General features: G+C 50.1%; 1 protein-coding gene and 1 long non-coding RNA gene across 3 annotated transcripts; one reads left to right on the forward strand and one right to left on the reverse strand.

Annotated features, from left to right (window-relative positions):
• The first annotated feature begins 5,593 nt into the window (after positions 1-5,593).
• VTCN1 (V-set domain containing T cell activation inhibitor 1) lies at positions 5,594-16,005 on the forward strand. Of its 2 annotated transcripts, none has more exons than XM_075166259.1 (5): positions 5,594-5,625; positions 10,578-10,642; positions 12,080-12,427; positions 14,516-14,794; positions 15,467-16,005. In XM_075166259.1, the coding sequence occupies exons 1-5, from the start codon at positions 5,594-5,596 to the stop codon at positions 15,610-15,612; spliced, it is 870 nt and encodes a 289-aa protein (XP_075022360.1). In that variant the 3' UTR covers positions 15,613-16,005. The 2 variants fall into 2 exon arrangements, with proteins under 2 accessions (XP_075022360.1, XP_075022369.1); XM_075166268.1 differs by having other exon boundaries at positions 15,491-16,005.
• On the reverse strand, positions 14,782-18,130 carry LOC142089604 (uncharacterized). The gene is made up of 3 exons (XR_012676237.1): positions 17,739-18,130; positions 15,429-15,615; positions 14,782-15,033 (listed from the first exon to the last, which is right to left on the reverse strand). It is a non-coding gene; the product is annotated as an uncharacterized LOC142089604 (long non-coding RNA).
• Between the last annotated feature and the right edge of the window lie 78 nt (positions 18,131-18,208).

An 18,208-nucleotide genomic window follows, 5' to 3' on the forward strand; every position in this document is an offset into this window, starting at 1 on the left:
ATGGGAGCCAGGAGAGCACCCAGCTCACCAAGGGAAAATTTGGGGACAGTTTGAGCATCGGTAGGAGCCATAGGCGCAGGTTTGCAGCTGTCCTGAACTGGGGCAACTAAGGAAGAGCATCAGAAGGAGACAGAATACAGCAAAACTCCTGGATTTGGCTTGTGCAGTCTTGGCAAGGCTCTGTTTTTAGGAGGAGAGCTTGTCCCATTTTCCACAGGGGGGAGGGTGGATGTATCTTCTGGGCTCGTATGCACACTGCCAACCCATAGTTGGGGTAATGGCATCTATGACGATGAGGAGGAAGAACTTTCCTGGAAGGGCAACTGCTGACCTGCCGATTAGTGCCTGCCACTTGCCTGGGTGAAGCAGACACCCTGGATACCTTCCTGAACAAAACACATTCGTGTCATTGAGACCGGGAACGCTACTGCCCTGGGGGTAACCTTGCTAGTTAGGTGTGTGTTGCTAGGGGCTCGTAATACTGCCTGGGGACAAAGGTCTGACTGTTGGTCATTTGGGGAGAGGAATGCTGCTCTAGTGTCAACAGTAAGGACTGGTTCGTGCTTTCTGGCTGATGATAGCTGGCTTGTAAATAGTAAAAACCTGTGCTGTCTGTTTGCTTGCTCAGACCTAGAAGACTCATCTGCTGTTCACGCCTCTTACAAAGCCAGTTTTGGAACCTCTTCTTCCCAGCAAAGGAGATAGATATCCTTATGCAAATGCTGTTTATAGCTTTCCATTAATCATCCAGAAAGGGCTGTCAAACAAATGGGGGAAGGTTACGCAGTTTAAATCTCCAAGTTAGGCAATTTAAGTCTCCAAGTTGCTGACTCTGAAATTTCAAAGTGAAAGTTTAATTTGAGTTAACCCTTAATGGAACAAACTAACTCATTCTTGTCCTTGCTATGTGCAGAGTCAGTGCCCAGTACAGAATGTGATGAAATGTCTCGTTTTCTGTGTCTTTCTATTTCTTGCCCCCCAGCCCCTACTTGTGCACTGTTTTTTCTCGGAGCGTCCATGCTGTGTTGCAGAGGGAACACATAAGGACGGCACCACCTTCTAGGCACATAATTTCTATCTAAAAACATCTTAGTCCTCTCAGACAGAAGAATGTGTTTTCTCTTTGTGTTAGGCATCCCTTACACACCCTGTCGCTGACATTTTCCAAGAAGCTATTTGTGAGAATTACACCAGCGAACATATAAGCCTTCAGGGAACTGCAGTCAGCTCTACGTTTGACATGGAGAGAGCAGTTTTCGGACAGCATGGGGTCCTAATCCTGCCAGGGTCAGGCCCTTATATGGATTTTTTTTTTCTGGTAGACTTGAAGGCTCAGTTAGTCCCAGGGATTATAAAGTATTGACCAGCTACCCCTCTGTGTTTGGGCAAAGCGGGCTGTGCATGAGGATAGCTTGAAGAATCATGTGCAGAAAAGACATTTAATGACCTTCGTCACTTTGTGGGGGTTAGGTGTGAGTGTCCTCCCATTATTTGCAAGCAGACTTTGTCCTCAGTGTTCATTACTCGGAATGCTTTGCCAAATGAATATATCCTACTGATCTGCTGGAGTCTCACACTGGTCCCCAAGAGCCATTCCCAGGAATGGCTTCCAGTGCTCTGTTGGAAATCAGCCTTTGGCAGGTGGTGGCTTAGGAGCTGTAGTTAGTCTGCTGGGCTGCATGATATTATTTCTGGCCAGCTGGTCCTTGAGATAACAAAGGTATTTTCAAGACAGACATACATGCAGTTCTGGCAGAACAGCACCGGTAAATATGCATGTTTCTCCCAGGACAAAAGCCCTTGCTGATAAAATTGCCTGTCTCCAAAGTTTGGGGAAAAAAAAAAAAGAAAATAAATGGTGATAAACATACATAGGAGCTTTGGGAGGCAAGATAGGAGGACTTACTCCCTGGATAGGGAAACAGAACGTAGCTGGAAGGAAAAACACAGCAAGAAGAAGAGACTGTGGAAGACCTGGGAGAGGCCCTGCAGCATGGAAGGCTCCACGTAGGATGCCTCTAGGGTCAGGTATCATGCTAGGATATCTATCCCTTCTCAGAGGAGGCAAATCACACTGGTGACACGGCTGCGCTTGAAGCTCTGTGCATGAGTGTCTTGTTTGTCCCCAGAAGATTGCAGGAGCAGTGTAGAAGCTGGCTCAGCAGGGCTTCTTGGCCTTCCCACGGCAGGATGTCATTCACAAGGGTGCACTGACCATCGTGCCATGTCAAGACAGACCCTGGCAGGGGCCCGCAGGCAGCCTAGGGGGATTTGCCTATTTCCAGCCAAGGGTGGCTCACCACCTCCCTGTTTTGAGAGATGAGGGCTCGTTCTGAGTGCTGCTGCTTCCAGCTTTCCTTCAAGCGCAGGCGAGGCTGAGGACAGGTAGAGCTGAAAAGGCTCTCCTCCTTCCAGCCTTCGGGTGCGACCACTAGTGTTCCCATCTCCAGTGCTTCTCAAGCACCTCTTGACACCATTGTTACAGATGTGGAAGCACAAGGCTGGAAAGGTGTCCAACATTTTTGGCCAAATCCCAAGAGGATAGCTTTCCTCTTTTTCAGCCTGCTGGCTGCCTTCACCTCTCTTGAGCACTACATCAAACTCAGCTGCTTGTCAGCTTGCCACAACTCCATCTTCTCCTGGTTCTCCTCCTTCGCTGATAGCTCCTTCAGCTTTCCAGTGACATTGAAATAAGGCATGAACTTGCCATAAGTAAAGGAACTCTTCTGACAGAATTATTATTTGTGAAGAAAGAAACAAGTTGTATTATGAGGGGCAGAGTGACCGCAGTCTGGTACTTGTTCCTGTGACTCCCCCAGACCACTGAACATCTTTTTGGGCCCTGACACACCTTCAGTCCTTCCTGCCCCTACTGTTCCCTCATGCAGGCAAGAGACAGCATGTGCTGTGGCCAGCTGTAGGGCACTGGTTGGTGGGCCCAGCAAAACTGGTAAGAGTTTGTGCCTGCTGTCGCCTTCCCTTCAGAGAAGACGGCTGATGTCTCTCCTCCCCAGGTGCTCACCAGCTTTCACAGACTATGTGGGACCAGATCCTGCTGTCACATTTGGTTGGATTTTGCTAATAGATTCAAAAGTGGTAAGAGCTGGGCAGACCATGTGGTCACAGATCCTAATTTCTTTGGGAAATATCCTGAATACCTCTTGGTTTTTTTGCAGTATAAACGTACGGAGAGGAGTCGGCTCCAGCATGAGAGCTGCTCAGAAATTAATGTGGTATTGCCCTAGTGAATGGGACTTGCCCTGGTCCTACCAGGGCTGCCTGAGAAACAGACCTGGTTTTCCAACATGGAAGTAACCCGATCGTTGACTGTGTGGTTGAGGTGTGCTGCTGCTGTGACCCAGAGTTAACTGGTGCACCGCACCAAAGGCAGCTGTAAATCAGGTGTCACTGAGGGCAACAGGATATTTCTTAATCTGCATTTCCCACCAGGCCACTATGGCCTGGAGCTATTTTTAGCTTCTAATAATGCTCTGCTAAATTACGACAGGTTTAGTAATCAGTAGAACACTACAAAATAAATCAGATTTCTTTTTTTCAGATTAAAAAGGGCTATTCCATGCTAAAGCAGAAGGGAAGTGAAAACCATATAAAGTCTGCTTTATAAGTTTAAACTATTGCAACAACCAGAAAGCAACAGTGATTCTCAGGTGAAAGATTTCCACTCCTCACTTCATTCAGAGGCCACAGGATGAAGGACGTGCTGTCAGTAACTGCCAAGATTGGAGCATTAGAAGTAGGTCCTCTTCGTACCTCTGCCACAGACCTTGCACAGGGTGTTCAGGTAGCTCTTCTACCTGGAGAGCGATTAGCTTCACAGTCAAACACTCACACTGAGGCAGCACATGAACGGCTGAGTAAAACCAACAGCTAGTCATCCTTGAAAGGAGAAGGTCCCACCCTGGCTCCTCTGTCCTTGCTGCAGGCCACACGGTCCTGCCGCACCAGCAGTATCACTAGGTGTGACTCTCCTCTGACGACATGGGGAGCCAATTCAACCCCCTAACCTGGCAGGAAACCATTTGCTTTCTAATTTTACTTTGTCTCCTAACAGATGACTAGGCTTAGTGGAGGTTGAGGTCTGTGCTCTCATCAGTGCAAGGTGGTGGGACGTGGGAGGAGGTTCAACACAAGCTGTGACACGTAACTTCATCCTGGCATGAGGAGGCTGGAAGTGGTGACCCCTGGGTGCTAAATGCCTTGGAATAGAGTTTACTGACGTGGATGCCTGTACAAGAGCCACAGCCCCTTCCAGCCCCCTCTCTGCTGTCTAGAAAAGTCTGTTATGTTTCACGCACCACATCTGGCTATGTTCATCCCTTGTGGAGGTGAACAGGCTCTTTTGGAGTTGAACTGTGGTCCAAAAGACTAAGTGCACACTTCTGAAATCTCGCACATGCACAGTTAGAAGGTTTCTGTGCCCCTCGGCATTGTAAGCCCTCCTGAGCCCTACTCAGCCTTTGCAGCTGGTTTGGTCATGACTGACCAGTGTTAATTGGTCTTGAATTTAACCTCTGGTTGTTGCAAAGAACGTAATTTGGTTTTTGTTAGGTGCTGGAGTGTTCCCAGTTCCTCTGGGCATCCTCAGCTCTGCCTGGGAAAGCTGTTCACTCCCACTAACCATCCAAACTTGCTGGAGATGGCTATGGATTGTCAAAAATTCCCCGTTCCCCATCCTCCCTGGAACGCAGTCTAGATGCAGATGACAGGAATCACAGGTTCCCCTTCAGGAACGGTGGTGCAAGCTGCCTTCCCTTTTCTGCTCTTTCACAATCTCTCTGCCCTTCTCAACCTCTTATGCCCAAGAGCTACTCATCCTGCCCCCAGCCTCAAGTGATACCAAGCACAGAGGGAAAGGCTTGCAGGGTCTATGCCAGTTTCTTTCCTTTACTTGCTCTGATGTCCATCATAATGGCAGATCTGAGAGCAGCAGGAGCTGGCCTTGGGGAGGAGAAGTAGTTTGGTCTGGAGGAGTTCAGCAGAAGAAAACAGCAGTCAGAAAAGAGGCCGCTGCCAAACCTGTGTGGCTCTGATGGCACTGCCGAGCCTGGAGGAGCCTCTTAGCACAGCACAGGGAGAGAGGGGAAGATGCACATTGCGAGTGGGGCCAGGAAGGGACCCGCAGGTGGGACTTCTCTGCCCAGTGCCAACAGCATGATTGGAGATTTTAGCAAGGAGACCTGAGCTAGTCCTGGATATAACGCAACCCACCAGCGATGAGTGAGCTGTGGATCTACATGGGAGACTACTGCACTCTGACCCCAAGATTAGCTGGCTACCAAACCATGAGCTGTGTTATTTTTTGTTTTATGTCAGACATGTTTCTTTAACAGGTGGTGTAGGAGGTCTCTCCTGTTGCCTCAGTGACTAACCAAGCCTCCCTGCTTTTGACTGGCCTGGTGGGGGGAGCTGAGACGCTCACTGCTTCCTCATTCCTCAGAGTTCACTGCTTGGGCTCACCACTCCTTAGCTGAGTTCAGTTATTTAAGCCCGGGAGAATATATCATGCGAAGGCTGAACAGTGTGGGACCTTTGGGCACCTGGAGTTTGGCTTGTCTTCGTAGGTGCTGTGACCATGGCATCCCAAGGCCAGGTCATTTTCTGGAGGTATGGTATTATCTGCATCTGCTTTGGGAGCGAGGAGGGAGGGAATTGCATTTTCCAGACGCCTCGGCTGTATCACCCTGCTGCCAGGAGCTTTCAAGACAGCAGTTCTTTGCAGCTTGACTCTATACTGCACTCACCCAGGCTACTTAAATACCGGTACAGCTTCTTTTATACAATCTGTAAGACTGAGTAGCTGTCAGACACCCATGTGCAGGTCATCAACTGTAGCCAGGATGGAAATGTGTGTCCTAGAAACTGTGCATGGCTGGTGGAATCCGCTACCTCAGGTTTGAATGCTGTAGTAGGTTGGAGTGTCAATGTCTCGAGAAAGGCTCTGTGTTCCTGCTGTGGTAGGTTGGGGTATCAGTGGCTTGAGGAAGGCTCTGCGTTCCTTCTGCTGGCTCTCAGACAATCACTTATATCTCCATCGCATGCTGTGGGCAGGAAGGCAAGAGCAATCCTACAGCAAGTTTCCTTGCTGTGGGGGTCAGGAGTAAGAGCTGGGAAGACGTCCCAGCTGGTTTGTGCCTCTTGTTTCAAACAGCCTGTTTCCTTTGGAGTTATTGACCAAGTCCTGGTGATCTGCAGTCAGAAAAAGAAGTATCGTGGGGAAGGCCATAAAAATATCTACCTCATTTCCTTATCTCTTGATTAGTTGAAAATAACCCCCACCAGATGGCTAAATTAGTTGGCAAACTTGCTTCAGCCTCCAATGAACATGGACCGGGCTTGCATCTAAACCTGACTGCCTGAACAGAGCCACCAACAAGCCGTGTCTCTTCATCCCAGGTGTGGGCTCTTCCAGGCTTGATGGAGGCAAAGGTTCCAGCAAGGTGTGTGAGGCATCCCTGCTTGCAGCTATTCTGTCAAAAAGGTTTCAGCTGTCCCACCTAAGCTGAACAGCAGTGGGGAGAAGGACAGTCCACATGTGAACAGAAGAGACCTCTCACACATGAGCCGTGCTCCAGCTTTCTCACATGGAACATCAAGGAAGAACTAAATAGTAATATTATCTGCACCTTTTCACTGATGAAAGTGAGATCACTAGTAGACATAATGTAACACAGTGTAAATATCCACTGGGCATCGTAGTCCTCATGCGTCTGGAATGCGTGTAATAACCAGCTCTGTTATTCTCAAGAGGCAGCCCAGCTGGCTTTTGTCAGGCAAATGCAGTAACTGAAGGGTGTGAAAAAATGAACGCCTACCCTTTGCTGCTCTGAGAACCATCCTCCGGCTCTGCCAGCACCTCTGCCCACCCTGAGGGCTGCACGCAGCCAGACAGCAGTGGGTTACTGGAAGCAGCAGGCTTCTTCAAGGCCGTTGTCGTCTTCGGGCTAATCTTGAAATGCAGAAATAGCCCAGACAGAGAGATGAATTTTCCAGGAATCTTCAGAGGAGCAGTGGGAGGTTTCTACTGGATTTCAGGAAAAAAACAAAACAAAACAACTCAAAAAATAAAACTGAAGCACTGAGAAAAGTTGAGCTCTGCAATCATTAACCACTTACTGGAACGGAAAACCCTTCCTTTTGGGTTGCCCCTGCCATGCTATTTCTTTCCCACAGTAAGCTTTGATATAAGGAGGAAGGCAGGGGACCTTCAATCTCTTAATCTTCCAGGTTTTTTGATCCTCGCGCCTCTAAGCCCATTCCCAAGGGAAAGCTTACTCTGCGCGGAGCTAGAGATCAGGAGGATTAAGCCTCTGCCGCCTGTCACGGGGCTGCAAGCCTCTCTCTGTCCCCTGTGCCCAGCAGCATTCAGGCTGCCCAGAGCTGCGGGCAAAACCCATTTGGCTGATCAGGGATGGGACCGGGGAAAAGAGGGTAGGATGTGCGGAGCGGCATCCCACAGACTGCCAAAGTGCTGCCAGGAACCGAGAGTGGCGTCAGGGCTCCGACCTGTGCAGCCCCAGCCATCTGCATCAGCCAGCTTCCATACCTCTGAAACGCTGGAAGTGTGAGGGGTGCTGATGCACAGAAAATTGCTTTTCACTTGAACTGCTGGACTGGACTGTTGCGAAACACAGCTACCGTCAGCGTGTGGCCAGGTTGCCAGCTTCCTCTTGTTTGTTCGCCCCGCACTCCAGATCGCCTCCATATGCATGAGGAGCTCGCTGGCAAATATTTTTAAGGCCCTTGTGATTCTTGGATCTCGCAGTTTCTGTGGAGGAAACTCCACAGAGCCTGATTTCCCCTTGTCCCTGGCAAGGGGTGTTGAAGTCATCAGTGGCATCCATGTACCCCAAATTGCCATCCCCTCTGTAACAAATGAGCAGCTTTTTCCTTCAGCCCTGCTGCCTTGAACCAGGGGTGGGAAGCACCTCTCTGGATGCAAAGCTAGCAAGGCTTTGCAGCTACGGGGGCAGGTGGTGCCAGCGGGGGACAAAAGCATTGGTGCTGGGTTGTTGGCACTGGTTTGTGTTTGTCTGTGAGAGAGCTGAGGACGGTTTTGCCTGGCACAGTGCTAGGGCAGAGGTGGTGTTCAGGCCAGAGGGTCTTTTCGAGGACCGGAGGCAAGTGTGGTGGCACCTGAAGTGTTCAGGGACTGCGCAGCAGGGGTACCTGGCTGCTTGTCCCCTGCCATACCCTCTCCGGCATTTATCGATGAAATCCTCTATAACCTGCAGGCAGCATCCCTTGGCTCCCATAAATTTCTCCCCTGCCCACTCTCGGGAAGGAAGATTTTAATCTAGAGGTGTGAGGGTGAATCACAGCCCTTGTGAGACGGCATGGCTGCCACTTGCTCCAGGCATATGTGCTGTAGGTCTAAGCCCATGCTTCCCAGGCATGAGAGCTGAGGCTGATCATGGCAACCTTTACTGAGTTTATAGCAACTATCTCACTCTGAGATCTGCTCCATAGAAATTGGTGGAGCTCCTCAAGGAGGTAGATATTATTCAGCATACACAGAGGCTCAGTATCTGCCCTGGAATAGGAAAGCACAGGGTTGTCCCACAGTGAGCCTGGCCGAGACCCCGAGTGACTTGGGGTTGAGCCCTGTGGGACACGACAAATCTCCGCCGGGCGCTGTCACGCTGCAGGACCTGCACGAGCCAACAAAAGAAGTCCCCATCTCGCAGGCCCCCAGGGGAGGCACCCCAGGCTGGTGATGGGTCGCCAGCTGCCCGATGCCTGCGGCTGGAGGATATCCGCTGCTTTCCTCCCCAATGGGGTCAGCTGTGACCGCAGTTGCAGAGCACCAGGAGGGAGCAGGCGGAGAACTGCTCTCCACCCTGGTTGTGAGTGAAAGCTGGTGAGAATGGGGAGGAAGCCAAACATGTGACACCTCCCAGCTCTGAGGGCGTCTAGGCAGGGAAGGTTTGGTACGCATGTGGATGTATATATGGACTCGTATGAACCTTTATATGGACTTATGGCACACTCGTTCTGATCCCTTCTCCTGAGCATGCTGGCATGTGCAGACAGGGCTGCCTCAGACAACTTTCCGCTGGCTTTAAGGATGAGGATGGAAGGGAGACTGGGAGAACAAGCAAGCCTTCTGCAATATCTCCCTTTCTCTCTATACCCTCTTTCAACCCATCTTCCCTCTGTCCCGTCCCTGCTGCTCCCTGCAGGAGGGGCTTGTTCACATGGCGCAACTCCCTAGAGCTCCGTATCAGCCCCGTAACCCTGGCATCTGCGGTGATTGAGGAGAGATTGTGCAAGTGACTGATGCAGCACACGTTAATGGCGGGAGGAGTGGTGCGGTTGTACAGACACCGACGGGCTCTTGTGCGGGAGGCTGTCCGATGTGTTGGGAAAGAGCGTGCCACAAGCCGGTGAACACAGCTGAGGCCGTGTGGCTATTTTTGCATGGGCAGGAGGGCTCTGACATCTCGCAGCGTGGTCCTGCCTGGGGATGAGATGGGAAGAGGCAGCTCAGGAGTTTCTGTGTACAACGAGGCAAAATGAGCCCTGGGCTGGCAGCTCCAGACGCTGGTGCGGTGGCCGTGGCCAGTGCCTGTGCCTCCTGCAGCCCAGCTCCCTCCAGCGCCCTGCCAGGCTTGGAGAAGGGGGGAAGTCCCCTGTGAGGACCTCCTGCAGCACTCTGGGGTTCTCCTCCAGCAGTCCTGAGCAGGGCTGAGCCCAGCAAGCCTGTGAGACTGTCGGGTACGAGCACATGAGCTGCTCACCCCGGGATGTATCTGTGGGTTTTTGTGGGGAGCTGCTTCAGGGCTTGCTCCAGTGGGGAGCTGAGGTTGCTGCCAGAACCCCCAGTCCATGTGACAATGCACCCAGGACCATGTGAGACAGCTCCACTGACTGCAGTGGGAACCTGCACGAGGCCACCTTTACAGGTCTGTCTGAGCCGGGGCTGTGCCAGAGATGGGTTTCACTCCGCAAGGCTCAAGCTGTGCTGCTCCACGCTGTGCTGCCTGTCATCTCCTCTGAGGGGGCTGCTCTGCTTGTGTGGCTTGGCAAGTGGTCTTCTCCTCCTCAGCTTCTCATTCAACAGCCACTTATTCATCTGCACACGGTGCATCCCCAAACCAGCCAGCTCACAGACCTGGTCCTGTTTCCAGCCCCCTCCTGCCCACTGCCTGGCTCGTACTGGGTGTCTCCTGGGGTCAGGGGCCTGTCTCAGTGCTCTGCTCACCTCCCTGGGCAACTGGTCCCTCACAAGTGCCAGCAGGGCCTGCCTGGCTCGCTTATGCACCAGGAGATGCGGAGAGGCGCATCCTCCACTGGGACCCACTGTCTCCTTCCAAAGGCAAAACCTGGGTCACTTCTCCTCCCACCACATGGTTCCCCACCTTTGGTGGCGAGTGCTCACCCTGATGTTCATCACTACCGTGGTCATGTGCTTCACTGGTCCACCTTGCTCTAGGTCTGTGGCTTACCCACCTCGATCTCCTTCCTGCCGGTGGCTCTGCAGACGTGCACCGCAGATGTAGGGTGTGAAAGGAGGTGGGCTGCACGGTGATGTTGTCCTTTCTTTTTTCCCCAAATAGCATGACTACGGTCATTATCATCCTGGCTGCGGTGATTGCCCTGATCATCGGGTTTGGTGTCTCAGGTATGTGACTGCTCAGATTTCTTGCTGTTACCAGCAGGGCGATGAACTTTTGCCCTGCTGCTACCTCCGTGTCTCCATCCTGTGCATGGGCTGAGGTGTGATCTTGTGTGGAAGTGCCACCTATAGCCTTTTACCGAAGGCTCGCTTTATAAAGTTTATGTAGCAGATGGCTGAATTAAGACTGCACAGATGACTTCAGTTCTGGCCTTTCTCAACAAGGTATCGCTCCATGGCTACAAGGAGCTGTGCTCTCCTTGCAGACTGTGAGCTCTTGTAGGTTTTAATGCAGAGATTTACACACACACACACACACACACACACACACACACACACACAGAGGCATGCTCAGGGTGGATTAGAAGACACCAGCACTTGGCACTCAGAGCTGAGTGAGGAAATCTGTGTCGGCTCTTAATTTCTGTGAAAATGTGTCAGCGGGCCAGGCTGGGCTGCAGCACCGGCTGTGCACGTGTGAGCCCCGGCACTGCGGGGCAGCTCCGTTTTGCCCTGGGAAGTGAATGCCTGACCTATGCTTTCACAGCAGAAATTAAGGCTTTTTTCGTTTGTTTTTTTTAGTTATCGTCTGGTGCATTAGCAACTGAAATGTTCAACTCCATCTGTTGCTCCATGGGAAGCCGGCGGAGGCAAGGGGTCAATAAGTGTAGCACAACCTGTGCTGCTACCTGAAATTTTCTTGGGCTTGCAAGACATGCAAAAAGTATGTGCATGTACTGTGCTCATTCTCTCAGATAGGAGGAGACGATGGTATTTATTGCAAAGTCGGGCAGTATCTGCCAGGACGGGGCACATTCCCCTGCTCCCTCAGAGACGACAAAAAATGTGTTGCTTTGGTGTTGGCCAAAATGCAGCCTCCTTGGGTGCTTAGGGAAGGGCTGCATGGGAAAGAGGACCCCACTCCAGGAAGGAGCTAATTCTCAAGCTCGCTGGTTAGGATTTGTCTTGAGAAGCAATCTGTGTCCCCAGGGAAGGGAAATGCTGATTTTTCTTAAATGAAAGAAAACAGTTTGGATTCCAGTAAGGGTGAAAGAGCAGCCTCTTATTTCTCTGCCAGCATTAAGCCTTGCAATCACATTTATATTGCATAAAGGGAGGTCCCGAGAAAAGACACAAAAATCATGCTCTTCTGGCAGCTGCAAAGAGAAAATTCCTGATACATGTAAGTAAGCACGAAAACACCGTGTGAATTCTTCTCAAACAAATAAGAGGAGCTACTTTTTGAAGCAGACTGCCTGCTAAAGAAATGCTCCTGTGCTTTATCTTGGTATATAAGCCATGGGAGTTGACCTCTGCTAGCAGCACTGGTAGCTGCTACTGGTGACCTTGCGATATGCCAGTGCCCGTTCAGCCTCGGGGTTGGTGAATGACAGCCGCGGGGCGGTCTGGCCTTTCTCACGCTGACTTGCTTTCTCCTTGTAGGAAAACGCTCCATCAGCGTGAAGACACTGACGTCTCCAGGGAACATCGGCCAGCGCGGTGTCCTGGGTTGCACTTTCGAGCCCGACATCAGGATGGGCAGCATAGTGATCCGGTGGGCCAAGGCGGGAGTAGCCGGGCTGGTTCACGAGTTTAAAGGTGGGAAGGACCACCTGCAAGAGCAAGATGCGTCGTTTCAGGGCCGCACGGCAGTGTTCGCGGACCAGGTGATCGGTGGCAATGCTTCCCTGGAGCTGAGGGACGTGCAGCTCTCCGACGCCGGCACCTACCAGTGCTCGGTCACCACGGCCAGAGGGAGCGGAGCGGCAGCGCTGCGGTACAGGACGGGAGGTGAGCGGTGCGAGAAAGAAAATCCTGCTGCAAAACGTAGGCTCACATGGCTGGGTCGGACCTACCCGCAGCTACGCCAATGCTAGAGTCTGTGTGAGCGGCGCCCGCTCCTCCAGCAGCCCCCGTCAAGCCCTGCACCCCTGAGTAGGACGGAGGTATTTTTGGCTTATCCAGAGGTGTTTATGGTCTTACCCACTCTTTCCACATCCTCATTTCAGAAAAGATTGTTATCTTAATGCACTCCGTTGTCTTTTTTCTTCTATTTACCACATGTAGTCTACCAGATACTTAACTGACTACAAAGAGCCCCTAAGAATGGGATTAGCTAATTGATCTTATAAGGATTCAGATTTTACACCTGTTAAAGATGAAATGATAGCTTTTTCTCTCTAGATTAAGATATATCTCAGGCCAGGAGATACTATGCCATGCTGCATAGTAAAAATTATAGCCTATTTAATAGGCTCAGATTGGGAGAGGAAAAACCGTCGGACGTCTCCAAGTCAAGGTAATGCAGTTTTAGGATGGGGACTGCTTATGTAGTGAGACCAGATGTAGCAGCAGCACAGGGGGGTTCCTCTGTGCTTCAGGCCAGTCATGGCAGGACAGCTGTAACCAGCAGAGCTCTTGAATGAGACAGGCTGCTTTTCTGCAGGTCCGGTCTCCTCCTTTAGCCCAGCAGAGCCAAAGCACCAGGAGGTGGGCACCAGCTTCTGTGCAGAAGCTTGTGACAGATGTCTTGGAGACGCAGACGCTTCCCCACGTTACTCACGGGGAGTCTGTCTTGGGACAGAAAGGCAATATGAGACTTGGTGTCGCAGGAACACCTGGCCAGTGTCATTTCACACAGCCCCATGTCTTACTGAAAGCGTGTTTTCTGCCCTGTTGCTATGTGAACCACTTCCCCCAGCAGTGAAAAAAAGGCTGCTGGGCTCACAGGCCCCTTACCCTGCAATGGCAAGGATGGAAGAACTGCGTGGGACTACAGTAGCTAACAGCAAGGCCAGAGGGCTTTGGCTCATGTCTGAGGCGTGCTTAAGTCCCATGGGGACTTCGTCTCCTATCCCTCCTTGAAACCTTGTGAATCTGCCTGCTTCTGTGTTGCTTGATTTTATGTTTAAGGTAAGCCACAAAGAAAAGGCATTAGAAAGAACACATGAAATGCTGTATTAGGTTTTATCTCCATTGAAGTCGGTGAACTCTGCTCTCCTAAAAAGCTGCTGTTTCTCTTCACCTATGTGCATGTGGGAAATACAGTGAATATACAATGATATGTTTTTCTAGGAGAGAGAGAGTTTTGAGATGGCCTTGGCTTTAAAACACAGCTGAGTTTGCATTGGGCTTTAAACATTTCATTTAATCCAGGGGTGTTGGAATAAATCCTGCAGCTCAGGCCACACCTTAGTCTGCCCTCAGCCTCAGCAGGTGCAGACGGATCTTCCCTTGGCTGCCCCAAGCCCCATTTAGCATCACATCACGAAGTCACATCACGAAGCCGTAGGTGTTGGTCAGGCTCCCTTCTCAGTCAGTGGAGAGTGTGAATCATCTTCCTCTTCCCCCAGCCTCTGATAACAGCAATCGTTTTTGGCATGCCGCTCTCTGCCAAGAATAGCAGGTGCCTCCTTTCAGCCACCCGCCTTCAGCAGAGGTGAGCGGAGCTGTGCCGGCTGCAGTTCCTGCCCAGGGAAGCCGGGCGTTTGGCAGACACGGGCAGCCCCAGGCTGGCCAGTCTCCTCTGGGAGCTTGGATGTCCAGGAGCTCTTGGGAAACGCCTAGTTTATGAGCCCGGGACCCAGCTTGTAACTGTTAAGCAGAATTACTTAAAGACACTAAAGCTCCGCCATGACCGCAGCAGATCTTGTCAAACTTGACTGCCTTGTCCTAGGAGTCTTTAGATCCCCGGTAGTCATCCCCCTGTAGTCCAACCTATACAGACTGAGCCTCTGTGTTTGGTTTGGCTATGTGCGATGCTGAACAGCAAGTACTCTAGAAATACTTGGGACTGACCCGCAGATGCAGTCGGTGTTTCATGCCCGGTTCCTAGACATTTGCTGTTCTCTGACTCTCTCCCTGTTTTCCCTCCCAAAGCCTTCAGCACCCCTGAGGTCCACGTGGAGAACAGCAGCAGTGGGGACACGTTGCAGTGTGAAGCACCACGCTGGTTCCCTCGACCCGCCGTGCGCTGGACAGCCTACAGCGACGCCGGGGAGTACCTACCTCACGTTGCCAACACCAGCTATGAGCTGAACGCCGAAAACATCACTCTGAAAGTGGTTTCCTTTCTGCACAACATTATTCCTAACGCCACCTACACCTGTGTGATTGAAAACAACATTGCCAAGGCTACGGGCAACATCAAAGTGACAGGTAGAGTTTAACACCACCCAGAGACCATGGGTGTGGGGGAGAAGAGAATTTAAACAGTGCGCCTGTGTGCGTCAGGGGGCACCTGCTGCACCTGTGTCGGTCAAGGAAGGAACTGAAATCCGGGGCTAATCCAAGCACCTCTCTCTCTGCCTCTGGGATGAAGGAAAGAGTCTGTGTTTGGTCCTGCTATTTCAGATGTTTTTCATGGTAACAATTGCTCTCTTGGCTTGGGGACAGAACTGCCAGGGAACAGGAAGGAAGGAAGGACACACTTGAAAATAATGTATTCCTTTGAATGTTAACCAAAACCAAACCAACCAATCAAAAACTCCAACTTTTGACACTTTCTTTAGCCAGTTCAGCTTAGTTCCCATTTGTGTACCAAACCAGCAGGCCCCTTTAGCTGTTATTAATGACAATGTCTCTGACTCCAGCCCACCCCCTTTATTTAAAAGAACACCTTGTTCACAGGAAAGCAAACTTTCCAAAAAGCCCGGATACCTTTTCCTGTTCTATGTGAGAAGGGTCATAGCTCTTCCACAGCGAGGGCTTCATAGCAGTGGGTCTCCAGCACAAGAGGCAGGGTCTATCTTTACCAGTTTTCAGAAAAATGGAGAGAAATAAATATACGTACTCGTTTTGCCTTCCCTGTTGTGTTCCCCATTCTGGTAGCCTCTCACTATTCTTCTGCTACAGATTTCAGCATTACGAGAGGGACCAACTTGCAGCTGGTGAACTTGAATGCAGAGTCAGTGTCCTCCTCCCTTCCAGCCTGTCAATGGATGCTTCTGCTTCCCCTGTATCTGCTGTCGATATAAAGCCTGTATAAAACAATCAGAAACACTGCTGGACTTGGAGGTAAGCCTGGAAAGGGAAAATCATAAGCATATATGCTCGGCATAAGCATACGTAGACCCTCTTTCTGAGTTTTGTTACAGACCTATCTCAAACCTGCCAGAATGGGAGGACATGTCTTTGCCCTGTGCCCATCTTTCCCCCATCCCCACCTTTAGGTAGGACGCATGGCTTGTCCCTCCCACAGGCTCCCTGCTGGCTTCTCCCATCACTTTCCGCAACTTTAGAGATTCTTCTCTTACAGCGTTGACTGTCATCTCTTACTCGTCCCCTCATTCTCTTTTCCTTCCCTCCTCAATCTTCTCTCTGACCCGAAAGATAGACGTCTTGCTTGCTGGTCTGCGCAGTCGCTGAACCTTGGCTGCAGTTCATGGCTGCAAGGCAGTGTGGACTGTTTCTTCTCCCATCCCATGCGGCCTGCTGCAGTACAAGCCTTGCTTGCACCTGCTTTACTCAGAAAACTCCACTGCACAGTGCAGCACCTTCAGTAAATAGTACCTAGTAGGGGTACCTTGAAGAGGGCTAACGGAAGCTGCCAGCCCGAACAATCCCACCTAGACCTGGAATAAGGAGGGCTGTAGACAGTCAAAGCACAGGACAAAGCCTTTAGTATTCATCAGCTTTGGCTTTGGGTGGTAGGCTCCAGAAGTAAACTGGCGATGAAGTGGAGAGCTACAGAAAATCAGCTAAAAGGAACATCTCTGTCTTTCCATGCAGAACAGCTATACAGTTACCCTGATGGCAGTATCTCAGCCCTCCCTCTTGGGCTGAGAACTTTAAGGGCTCCTCCCAGTTCCAGAGCATGTAGTAGCACGAACATGAAGCCAGTTGATTTATCTCCTGTATTATTATTTCTTACCCGTGACAACAACAGATACTTTGTTTGGCTTCAGAAAGAGAGCGAGGGATGTGATAAGGAGAGTTGCATAAATAAAGAAAAAACTCTGATCACAGGAACGAGATGTGTTCTCTTGTCTGAAGTAACCAAGTGACCAGAACTCTGATCACGGGCAGAAGCTCAGAGACAAACAGAAAAAGGGTTTTGTGCAATACTCTGAGAACTGATCCTTCAAACTCAGAGTTCTAAAAGCAGGCAAATCCTAATTCCCCCCGAACAGATTTGATTCATCCATCTCACGTCTTGTGATTCTCTGAATGTACTAATAAAACTGTAAATAAGAGAGCCAGTTTATCTATTCAGTCTTCTCAGAAGACTATAATCAAACTCCCCTTCTGAAAAAGGGGGAATGGCAAAACACTAATGGATTAGAAAATAGCCAACGGGCTTGGAATAAGTGTTAGGTCTTCAACCTGGCAAAGGCAAACAGCTTATATGAGGACTGATGAGCGCGTTTGTAATGTGAAATAAAAGAGGAACAGGTGGGTAGTAAGCGTGGCAGCAGACAGAAGAATAACATCCATAATGAGGAAGAAAAGAGGGAGACTAGTAAGATGCTACTGGAAAGTTCAAATTCAGAAGTAAAAACAGTTATTAAACATAATCTGGCATTTCCTATCTATTTCTCTAGCACTGTCTGTTACTATGTTATTCATATTACAGGACTACCTTCAGTTGCATTTTTAAATCAGATTTTGATTGTACATCACTTACAGTCAACATTTTCCTCAGGCTGAGAGGATTTTTTTGTTTGCTTTTGTTTTGTTTTGTTTTGTTCTCTTTGGGGAGGGTGGGGGGCAAACTTCAGCAAAATCGTTACTGCTTCACAGAAGCACCTACAGAAAAAAAGACTGCCACAGCAAAACTTGTGTAGACCTTTGCTTTAAGCTGTTTTGGCAACCTTCCTAAGGATGGAGTCTCAGAACTTTGTTGAATGGTGGCATCTGTCGGGTCTTGTGCCACTCATGTTTTGGTCTTAGAAGCGCCCAGCAGGCCTTGAGAGGGAAGATACTTTACACGTGCTCAATAAACCCACCACCTGCGGTTTAATGTAAGGCTCAAACTAAGGGTGAAAGGGGAAAGGCAGGGGGAAACACTGAACAAACAAAACCCAAAACAGAGTAGCTGTTCAAACACGCTGTCTGCACACGGAATAAGGCGGGGAAGTAATTGTGTGTGGAATTTACTAACCTATAGCACAAGATGAAGGATCTGGATGTTATTTTGCCAAAAGCAAGTGCAGAACACTTGGTCATCACTGCAAGCAGATGGGAAAAGAATCTCTTCAAATGGCAATCATCTCCCACGTATTGTACTGGTTAGTCTGCTGTGCCACCATGGATACTGGGACGTGCCATTGCAGTCATCCCCTTCCTTAACAGGAACAGACGGGCAAGCCTGTAGCACGTTGTGAATCTGTACCACAGCTCGCTGCCTTCCTCTTGTTACCAGCCCCATGTAATGTTCAGGCCACTGTTTAAGCTGCAAAACAATGCCTGTATAGTTCATTTAGTACCGTGATTTAGTTTCCAAACAGTAACTTATTCAATGCCCTTCTCTTCTTAGAGGAAGGAAATACTTTAAAAACATCACTTTAATAATTTCAGTTGGGTTAAGAAGACTATCCTTTGTGGCAAATGTACAGTTTCGCATGAAGACAG

The sequence above is a fragment of the Calonectris borealis genome, chromosome 1 (assembly GCF_964195595.1).
Source record: "Calonectris borealis chromosome 1, bCalBor7.hap1.2, whole genome shotgun sequence".
NCBI lineage: Eukaryota > Metazoa > Chordata > Aves > Procellariiformes > Procellariidae > Calonectris > Calonectris borealis.

What these genes read in the sequence shown, in the direction of transcription:
- VTCN1 (XM_075166259.1), top strand. Translation starts at nt 5,594, where the DNA reads ATGGCATCCCAAGGCCAGGTCATTTTCTGGAG. An exon ending in GGCCAGGTCATTTTCTGGAG is followed by an intron (nt 5,626 to 10,577) that starts GTATGGTATTAT and finishes TTCCCCAAATAG; the next exon opens with CATGACTACGGTCATTATCA. An exon ending in CATCGGGTTTGGTGTCTCAG is followed by an intron (nt 10,643 to 12,079) that starts GTATGTGACTGC and finishes TTCTCCTTGTAG; the next exon opens with GAAAACGCTCCATCAGCGTG.